The sequence below is a fragment of the Gigantopelta aegis genome, chromosome 3 (genome assembly GCF_016097555.1).
Source record: "Gigantopelta aegis isolate Gae_Host chromosome 3, Gae_host_genome, whole genome shotgun sequence".
NCBI lineage: Eukaryota > Metazoa > Mollusca > Gastropoda > Neomphalida > Peltospiridae > Gigantopelta > Gigantopelta aegis.
In genome coordinates, this window is record NC_054701.1 from 19,837,593 (window position 1) to 19,847,994 (window position 10,402).

General features: G+C 35.5%; 1 protein-coding gene across 1 annotated transcript; it reads right to left on the bottom strand.

Moving 5' to 3' along the window:
* Positions 1-7,663: 7,663 nt before the first annotated feature.
* Positions 7,664-9,158, bottom strand: LOC121368539. Its single transcript, XM_041493275.1, has one exon. It carries the CDS (start codon positions 9,156-9,158, stop codon positions 8,517-8,519), a length of 642 nt encoding a protein of 213 aa, XP_041349209.1. The 3' UTR covers positions 7,664-8,516.
* Positions 9,159-10,402: the final 1,244 nt, after the last annotated feature.

A 10,402-nucleotide genomic window follows, 5' to 3' on the forward strand; every position in this document is an offset into this window, starting at 1 on the left:
AGCTAGATACATAACTGTTATTCTCATGTTGTTGTTAGCAGGTGATATCCATATTAATCCGGGTCCTCACAACTCTAATTCAGTATCTGTAGTGCATTTAAAAGTATGTGGCCTGCAAACAAAACTCGATTTGATAAAAACTGAATTAAATAACTATGACGTGATTGCGATAACTGAAACACATCTCACACCCGATATCAAAAATGAGTCAATTAAAATTAACGGTTTTAATTAACCATATAGATGTGACAGATTAGATAACAACTGGGGTTGTGTAGCTGTGTATGTAAAAAAAACCCCCACATAACTGTACGACATAGATATGACTTGCATATTCCTGGACTTGAGGTCATGTGGATATAACTAAATTATAATAATTCAAAATACCTCTTAGGTACCTTTAATAGAGCGCCGTCCCATAGAGTGAATTACTGTGAAACAATTGAAGAATCTTTTCATAATGGCCTGAACCAGCAGATAGAAAAGTGATAATAGTTGGAAATTTCAACACAAATATCCTAGAAAGAAAGAAATGTTTTATTTAACGACGCACTCAACACATTTTATTTACGGTTATATGGCGTCAGACATATGGTTAAGGACCACACAGATTTTGAGAGGAAACCCGCTGTCGCCACTACATGGGCTACTCTTTCCGATTAGCAACAAGGGATCTTTTATTTGCGCTTCCCACAGGCAGGATAGCACAAACCATGGCCTTTATTGAACCAGTTATAGATCACTGGTCGGTGCAAGTGGTTTACACCTACCCATTGAGCCTTGCGGAGCACTCATTCAGGGTTTGGAGTCGGTATTTGGATTAAAAATCCCATGCCTCGACTGGGATCCGAACCCAGTACCTACCAGCCTTTAGACCGATGGCCTAACCACGACGCCACCGAGGCCGGTCAAATATCCTAGAAATACAGCATCCTAACATTGAACACGTGTGTAATCGTGTTCAGCTCGTCCAACAAAAAAACAACAACAAACCTACGAGGATCACAGAAAATAGCAGATCAATGCTTGACCTGATATTTGTGTCTTGTCCTCTCGTTGTATCATCAGTGGACTTTTTAACACCATTTTGTAGTGAACACTGTCCTGATAGTATCTGCATTGGTACAGAAGATAATGGAGGGAAATGTTACTCATTTAAAATAACTATTTTTGACTATCCAGCATCTGACGTCGTCAATTAAAAAAAAAAAAATCACTAAATTTAACTGGGATGATCCATTTCAAACCGCCTCTGTAGATAATATTATCAAATCATTGCCCAATGTTCTGTTAGAAGCACAATCAATATTTGTTCCATCTAAGATTGATACTATTCGTCCTAGAGATAAACCGTTTATGGATAACTCTTTAGGTTATATCTGAAATACGTGAAGCTAACATGAAATGTGATAAAAAAAACAAAAACAACATTAGATGACAAGATAAATAACTTAGAAACTTTCGGAGATAAATCATGGTGGAAACTTGTAAACAATCATTTAAAAGGTTGCGGAGACACTCGACACACAGTTGCATCTTTAATTGTAATCCAATAGTCGATGATTAATAATTCAATGTGCTCTAGTGGTGTCCTTAAACAAAACAAACTTGTTTTTAACTTTTATTGTAAACGATGAGGTTATATCTTCACACAAAAAAAGACATAGAGAATATTTTTAATAAATATTTTATTAAGCAATCCACCTTAGACTACCCTAACCAAGATCTCCCTGATCCGACACAGTGCACGCACTATCGATAATATGATGCTTTCAGAACAAGATGTAAATGATGCCCTAAATTCCATTGATGTTAATAAATCCACTGGACCAGATAAAATTAGCAATAAATTTCTAAATTAATAACTCCTGAACTAACTCCAGTTTTAACACGACTGTTTAATCTGGCACTTGATAAATCTGAATTTCCGTCTTGCCATATGTTTGACGTCCAATAGCCGATGATAAGATAACAAATCAATGTGCTCTAGTGGCGTCGTTAAATAAAACAAACTTTTTTTCTCTTCCTGGGGACTCCACTGTTAACCAACTCATTGATTTTTATAATTATATCTGTAAGGCAATGGATACAGGGAATGAGGTTCTAGCAGTCTTCTTTGATATAAGTAAGGCATTTGTTAGAGTCTGGCACACAGGTTGATTACATAAATTAGAAGAAGTGGGTATAAAAGGTAAACTGCTAACTTGGTTTTCGAGTTATTTGTTCGAACGTAAGCAACGTGTTGTTATTCACAGAATTGAATCGGAGTTATATTATATACATGCAGGTGTACCCAAAGATCAGTGATAGAAATAAGAAAAAACATTCACTTGTCCACCGGACAAGTATACCACAAAATCTAGTTGTCCTCCAACATTTCCACTTGTCCATCTATGTAGGGCAGGAGGTAGATGCAGAAGGAAAAGTTAAAGCCCTTGGTTTTTCTTTTTAAACCAATTCACTTATTACTCTTCACTTCACATTGCATGTAATTTCGTGACTTGAGTGACTACAACAAATTGTCGAATTGTTTACATTCGAGATAGTTTCAGCGTAAATTATTTTTAAAAAATTAGTGTTTTTTGTTTAGGATTCAATGAAAACCAGTTAAATTGTTCTCGAGCACATTCCCTTCAGAACACATCACTGGTTTTCAACTTTCACTTCTAGCTGAAGGCCTGGAAATAATTGTTTGGCGGTGCTTGTCGAAATGACCTGTCATAAATGAAAATGTGCCTGTCACCAAATGTTAAAATAATGTTACTGTTGTCCTTTATTAATCATGTACGTACACGTTTACATGATGCAGTGAATCTCCTCTAAACAGTACCCTAAACCAATGGGCAAAATTGGGTCCAAGTAAGTTCGATCCATGGTATCCAGTTTACAGGGGAGATTGAGGTAAAAGTCTTCTGTTCACTATTAACTATGGGAAAAGTAATAAAACTGTTAAATAACAACTATACTCAAATGTGGATAAAATGATGCAGTCTGAAAACACTTAGCTTGGGAGGTGGGTGCGCGTTATCATTATCAAACAAGTTGACAATTTGTCCGACTGTTGACATATTGCAAATTTCACTTGAAAAAAAAAAAGTCATTATCTTTCCACGAATCAAAGGCACAAAATATATTTGGTTAAATACACGTTAAAAACGAGATGTAAACGAATTTCAATCACGTTCGCAACTCAAATAACTTTACAATAACAAAGCTAGTGATAAACATAATGGATAAGGTGTACTTTACTTACTTCAAAATAAACGTTTCCATTGAGCCATTCGCAACGCATAGGCATAGGGCGTCCTCGGGACTATTAATAGACATGGGAAACTCTTTTCCCCGGAAAACGCCAAAGCGTTCTAGAACATTTCAAGTAGAAGCATGTGCATGATATGGTGAAAAAAACCCACCTTTAAATATGCCTTTTAAAACGTACTGCATCGCACTGCTTCAACACAGAAATATTTATTGTTAATATTAATTAAGTTTGTGATTACCAAAGCTTGGCAAATGATACATTTGTACCGGGCAATGTCCATGTCTACAGGCTTATTTAGGCCCATAGGAACAATATCTGGAATGAGGGATGGACACAACCTCTATGGTGGGGAAACAAGCCATATTTTTACATGTATTTATATAGAACGGGTCTGTTATTTTCAAACTTGTCCTGATAACAAATCAACAAGAATCCACGTGGTCGGGCTTATCCCGCCTTTTCACGGATCGTAATTTTGTTTTGTCATACAAAATTATTTTTAAGTAACGTATTTAATCAAATTTACTGCAGATATATATGTAAATATAACTTACACCTAAATAATAAAATAATAAATGTTAAGTAATATGTTTTTAATCTTGGATTAACCCGTCTAACAAGTTTTCGTTTTATCACATTACCGATAATGTAATCAATAAATCACAAAAATAAAAATAAAGCTCATTTTCACATTTGTGGTAAACAGGCAATTACTTCGTTTTAAACTAAAATGATAAAACAATAAACTTTTGTTTTTCCTTTTTCAAATACAAATAGTATCGAATATAATTTGTCGAAGAAATAAATTATTTATGTCAGCCGAGATGTTCCGTGTGGGGAATTCGGCACTCAATCTCTCCATGGTATCAGAATATCCACGAGCTAAACCTATTATGTTATTCAAACCATATTTATTTATCTCTCAAACCACAATATTTGTATAACATTTTGCGATGAGACTCCGCTGATTTCGTTGGGATTTTTTTTTTTTTTTTTTTTTTTTTTTTTTTAAGTACAAAAATTGCTAAAAATTATGATACTGTTTTGTAAAAAACCCAAAAAATGGATATTTTGCTTGTCCGAGTAAATTTGCACTTGTCGGAACAAACGGACAAGTGCATATGTCCTTGGCCCGTTACTGTTTCTAATCTGTATAAATGATATTGTAATAGATATCAAATCAAATATACGTCTTTTTGCGGATGATACCTCATCTGAGAATCCCCAGTCATGTGGAAATATTTTGAATAGTGATTTAGAAAATATAGATAAATGGGCCAAGAAATGGCTGGTAAAATTCAGTCGAGATAAAACTAAAACTATGTTCTTTACTCGAAACATTGGCTCTTCTGGACCTTCTTTGTATTTTGATAATCAGTAGTTGAAAGTCACAAACACTCAGGAGTTATTTTTGAAGTAACTGGACAGTGGAAAACCAATATTAATGCCATTATTGAAAAAACTAACAAAATGATAAATTGTCTTCGATCCTTTAAGTATAGGCTGTGAAGGTCTGCCCTGGAAAAAAATATATAGATCATTTATATTACCAGTATTTGATTATGCAGATGTTATTTGGGATAACTGTACATTGGAGCTGTCACAACAACTTGAAAATGCTCAGTTAGATGCTTTACGTACTACATGTGGAGCAGTGAAAGGCACTTCCCACCAAAACCTTTATCTTGAAACCGACTTTATTCCACTGTTTGAGAAACGTAAACGTCACAAACTTATTGTGATGTATAAAATCATAAACAACTTAACACCCAGATACTTGTCCCTCCAAATGCCACGTCAATTGATTGAAACAATTCCTTATAATTTGAAGCATAATGAACAAATTCAAAAAAAAAAATTCCCGTACAAGATTATACTCTGATTAATTTTTCCTTCTGGAATTATAAAATGGAAGTCTGTAGACATCAGTACTAGAAAAGCCAAGTCATTATCAATTTAAAAAAAAAAAAAAAAAAAAAAATGAGGATAAACATGTCCCCAAATATCTCTACCTGGATACTAGAAGAGAGCAAATATTATATTGTCAACTTCGTCTTGGTATTAGTAATTTAAATGGTCATAAGTTTTCACGTTTTATATCAGACGAACCTACCTGTGGCTGAGGACATTATATTGAAGATTCTCACCATTTTATTCGGTATTGCCCCCAATACACTGAACTTCGGAACAAGATCATGTTTCAATATATAAATCTTGATTCCACTGCTATTCTTTCTGGAAATCGAAATTACCCAACACATGAGAATGAAGTTATGGTTATACTCAGAAGTTTATTATTGAAAGTAAACAGTTTGAAATAAAAAATGTAAAAATATTTCTCTCTCTCTTAATTTCTTTTAACAAGGAACACTGAGAAAGCTTCCACGAAATTAGAACGTTGAAATCACAATTATGGCATGTTCGCACAGTTAAGTGGACAAAACAATAGGAGTGCAAAGGAGTATTTATTTAGCGACAACTCAGCACATTTTAAAACTATATCATGTTGAACATGTGGTTGTTTAGACACTTGATCAAACTCGTAACGTCATAATGTTACGGTGTTGACCGTTACAGTGTTGATAAAATTTAACATAAACAGAAATTTTCATCTCATTATTGTTGATTAGCTGTGTTGAATTGTCATGCTATCTTCGTAGCATCCATTTATGATGATCTCTGAATGGACCATATTCATTTAATACATCAATATTTTAATTTTACCCGTTACGGTGTTGACAGAGAATAAACATATCCAATGACCCACCTGGTCATTTGCAGAAAACTAAAATTGACGGCACTTTTAATTAATATCATTTCAAACTATCGTGGTTTCCTCTACTTAGAAGGAAACATGTAACATGTCTTGGTTTATCATTATACATCATAGGCTGTGTTTGCTGACCCGCCTTACGCCTTATTTGGAAAATGAGCAACAGAGAAGGATAATAAGTGTGTGTTTGTGTGTGTATGAGGGAGAGAGAGAGAGAGAGAGAGAGAGAGAGAGAGAGAGAGAGAGAGAGAGAGAGAGAGAGAGAGAGAGAGAGTCTCTGTGTATGAGTGTGTGTGTGTGTGTGTGTGTGTGTGTGTGTATGTGTATGTCCGTGTGTGTGTATGTGTGTGTCTATATGTATATATATATATATATATATATATATATATATATGTGTGTGTGTGTGTGTGTGTGTGTGTTTGTGCGTCTCTCTCTCTCTCTCTCTCTCTCTCTCTCTCTCTCTCTCTCTCTCTCTCTCTCTCTCTCTCTCTCTCTCTTATATATAATATATAATCTACATTGCATTGCAGCTGGATGATTTCGTTTCATATTGTAAGAAGCGTGCGATTCACTGCCGACTTCTAAACTCTGAAAACAAAACAAAAAAGCTAACCCCAGTGAATTTGAAATACATATGCTTGGGCATATACATGTATCAAACCACCTCGGAGGATCCATTCACTCTCGTTCCAACCAGTGCACCGCTGAGACACTGCACCCATCACACTGGATGTAGAACGCCCAAGTCACTCCAAAACCTTCATGTAGCTGTGTGCAGCCACGAAATACGACAGTCCAGAGCAGCACTTCATAGCATCTCAAAATGGATCCTGTCTTAACTGCAGGTACATGTTCATGTCCCGCTACACCTTGCTTGTACATGGAGGAAAACAAGGAAATAATAACAATCCTGAAAACCACAGTGGACAAAAACACACCAGTTCCTTGTATGCAGTATATTGTTCCCCACATGATACCAACTTCAAGAACACCAGCAGGTGGCTCAGCACAAGCTAAAACAGGTAGGTTTACTAGTTCCAGATGGGACTATAAACGCAAATGTGAATGGTGACATTTTAATTTTATTATGAACAACTGTTTTAAGATGTGGATATTAAATGTAAAACTTCAACATAATATGAATGGTGACATTTTAATTTTATTATGAACAACTGTTTTAAGATGTGGATATTAAATGTGCAATTTGATCATAATATGAATGGTGGCATTTTTATTTTATTATGAACAACTGTTTTAAGATGTCGATATTAAATGTGCAACTTCAACATAATATGAATGGTGGCATTTTAATTTTATTATGAACAACTGTTTTAAGATGTCAATATTAAATGTGAAACTTCAACATAATATGAATGGTGGCATTTTAATTTTCTTATGAACAGTTTTAAGATGTGGATATTAAATGTGCAATCTAATTAAAATTAGCTCCACTGGTTACTATCCTGTCTGTGGGATTGTGCATATAAAAGATCCCTTGCTACTAATGAAAAAATGTAGCGGGTTTCCTAAGACTATGTGAAAATTACCAAATGTTTGACATCCAACAGCCGATGATTAACAATCCAATGTGCTCTAATGGTGTCGTTAAATAAAACAAACAAACAAACTTTTTTCTCAACAGCTATTTTTATTTTAATATATTAGATAATTTTTCTTTCCCCGCTTCTCTCTGCCCCACTTCTCTCTGCCCATATGGGTAATAATTTGCTTGAATCGCTCATCGCCATCGACCAGTAGAAACAGTGGTTGCAGGATAAAAATACATACACGTTAAGTGGCTATAAGATTGACATGCAAGAAAAGAGTATACGGAAACTATTGTGGAAATGTGCCAATATACCACAATTTTATTTATGAAAAGAAACCAGAATACAATGGGCAGTCAGTCCATTTTGTTAACATGTAGCTGCTTCAAAATGTCCCAAATACTGGATGTAATAGGCATGAATATCACATCGTAATCATACGTCACTATATGATGACTCGAGTACGTTTACGAATACGGGCTTTAGCTCAGTCAATCAAAGGCCGTGGTATGTGCTCACCTATCTGTGAGAAAGTGCATATAAAAGATCCCTTGCCACTAATGGAAAAATGTAGCTGGTTTCCTCTGATGACTACGAGTCGGTATTACCAAATGTTTGATATTCAATAGCCGACGCTTTAACGTGTAACAGAACTGGTGTCTATCTTTGCTGCTCCAAACTCCTGTTTCTATCCATGCTTTATGACACTATTGCGATGAATGAAGTGGAACGTTCTGTTACATTTGTCTATGAGTAAATCACTAAATACCCTCAGAAAAGTTTCTTTCATTTTATCAGTAGTTGCCGACCATTCTCTGTAGTGATGGACCAAGCCTTCCTTAGTGTCAACTTCAGTCTCCACAAACCCTTTTCGCATCTTCAGAACATAGTGAATTCCTTGTATGTGTACCCTGTTGGGCAGGTTTATCATTTTTTATCTTCTCTTTGAATTCCAGATCTTTGTTTCTCTCCAAGTCTTGAGCAGCGCGTACAGTTGGGACTGCTTTGCTCTTTGGGCATCTTTGAATCCTTCCATGTCATCCGACCATTCTTTGTGGAAAAATGTGGATCGAAACATGATGGCACCGGCCAGAGGTTCCTTTGCCATCATCCTGTTGATGAGAGTTGGTAGAATTTTGTCTTTGTATGGAACTAGAACTTCGTCGAGATCCTTCACAATTACATACTTCGATTTCCCTCTGTTTGAATACACACAGTCATTAACTGCTGCCAACTGGCCAAAATAATGAACTTCTACTTTTGGTAGGTTCCAGACGTTTAATTCCAGAATTCCTTGACTGAAATAGTAGTTGACAACATTCTTTACTTCATCACCTATAGAATAATTATAGACAACAAAATGTTCCCAGAACGTTTGGTCCCTATGACTGAATGGTTTCAGTTTCGACAATATTTTTGACTTCATGCACCTAAAGAACACCGTGACATTGAAACGAAACGGTTCAGGGTACTTCACCAACAATTTGTGTTTTAGCTGCGTTGTATTTGCTTGAGCTATGGACACGGCAAAGGGCTTTCTGCTCTTCGAGACGTTGAGTTTGCACATGACAAACATGGCAGAGTATTTGAAATGACAAACAAGCGCCACATTAAAACTGAAACATTGAGACGTACATTTTAAACTATGAACATGTTTAACAGTAAAACTGAAACATTGAGACGTACATTTTAAACTATGAACATGTTTAACATTAAAACTGAAACATTGAGACGTACATTTTAAACTATGAACATGTTTAACATTAAAACTGAAACATTGAGACGTACATTTTAAACTATGAACATGTTTAACAGTAAAACTGAAACATTGAGACGTACATTTTAAACTATGAACATGTTTAACAGTAAAACTGAAACATTGAGACATACATTCCATAATTATAAACGAGTATTACATCAAAGACACAAAGAGTTAAAAAAAATTGTTTGTTTTGTTTAATGACAAATCTAAAGCATATTGATTTATTAATCACCCGTTAAACATTTCTTAGTCTTAGTCTTAGAGAGGAAACCTGCTACAGTTGTCCGTGTATATATGAATGTGTTTATTATAAAGGTCATTAATGGCAGTTCTAAAGATGAGATTTTTAAAGGGTGAGAACTCAGTTTTAAGAGTTTCTTGTCTAAGTAACAATGAAACATCAGGTTTATTAATGATGCAGAATGGCTCCAACATTACTGGATTAGTATTAGTGGTTTAATCCAGCAGTTCTAAATTTGAAGCCATTCTGTGTACAAAATTAATCGAAGTTTTATTAATATAATGATTTTGGCAGGGGAGATTATATGGCTTCATTAAACAGATTGGGTTGGATGGCACAATGCGTTTCATCTTAAACCAATGTTTAAGACATTGTTTGGTACGCCTAACATTGTGGGCAAGGATCTTAAGTTCCACATGCAGGCCTTAGCTATGATTCGCAGTGCCTTGTTGTAAACTACTTTCAACCGTCTGAGCTGAATATCGGAAGGAAGGAAATGTTTTATTTAACGACACACTCAACACATTTTATTTACGGTTATATGGCGTCAGATATATGGTTAAGAACCATATTGTGAGGAAACCCGCTGTCGCCACTTCATGGGCTACTCTTTTCGATTAGCAGCAAGGGATCTTTTATATGCACCATCCCACAGACAGGATAGCACATACCATGACTTTTGTTACACCAGTTGTAGAGCACTGGCTGGAAGGATAAATAGCCCAATGGGTCCATCGACAGGGATCGATCCTAGACCGACCGCGCATCAAGCGAACGCTTTATCATTGGGCTACGTCCCTCCCCTGAGCTGAGTATC

What these genes read in the sequence shown, in the direction of transcription:
- LOC121368539 (XM_041493275.1), bottom strand. Translation starts at nt 9,158, where the DNA reads ATGTTTGTCATGTGCAAACTCAACGTCTCGAAGAGCAGAAAGCCCTTT.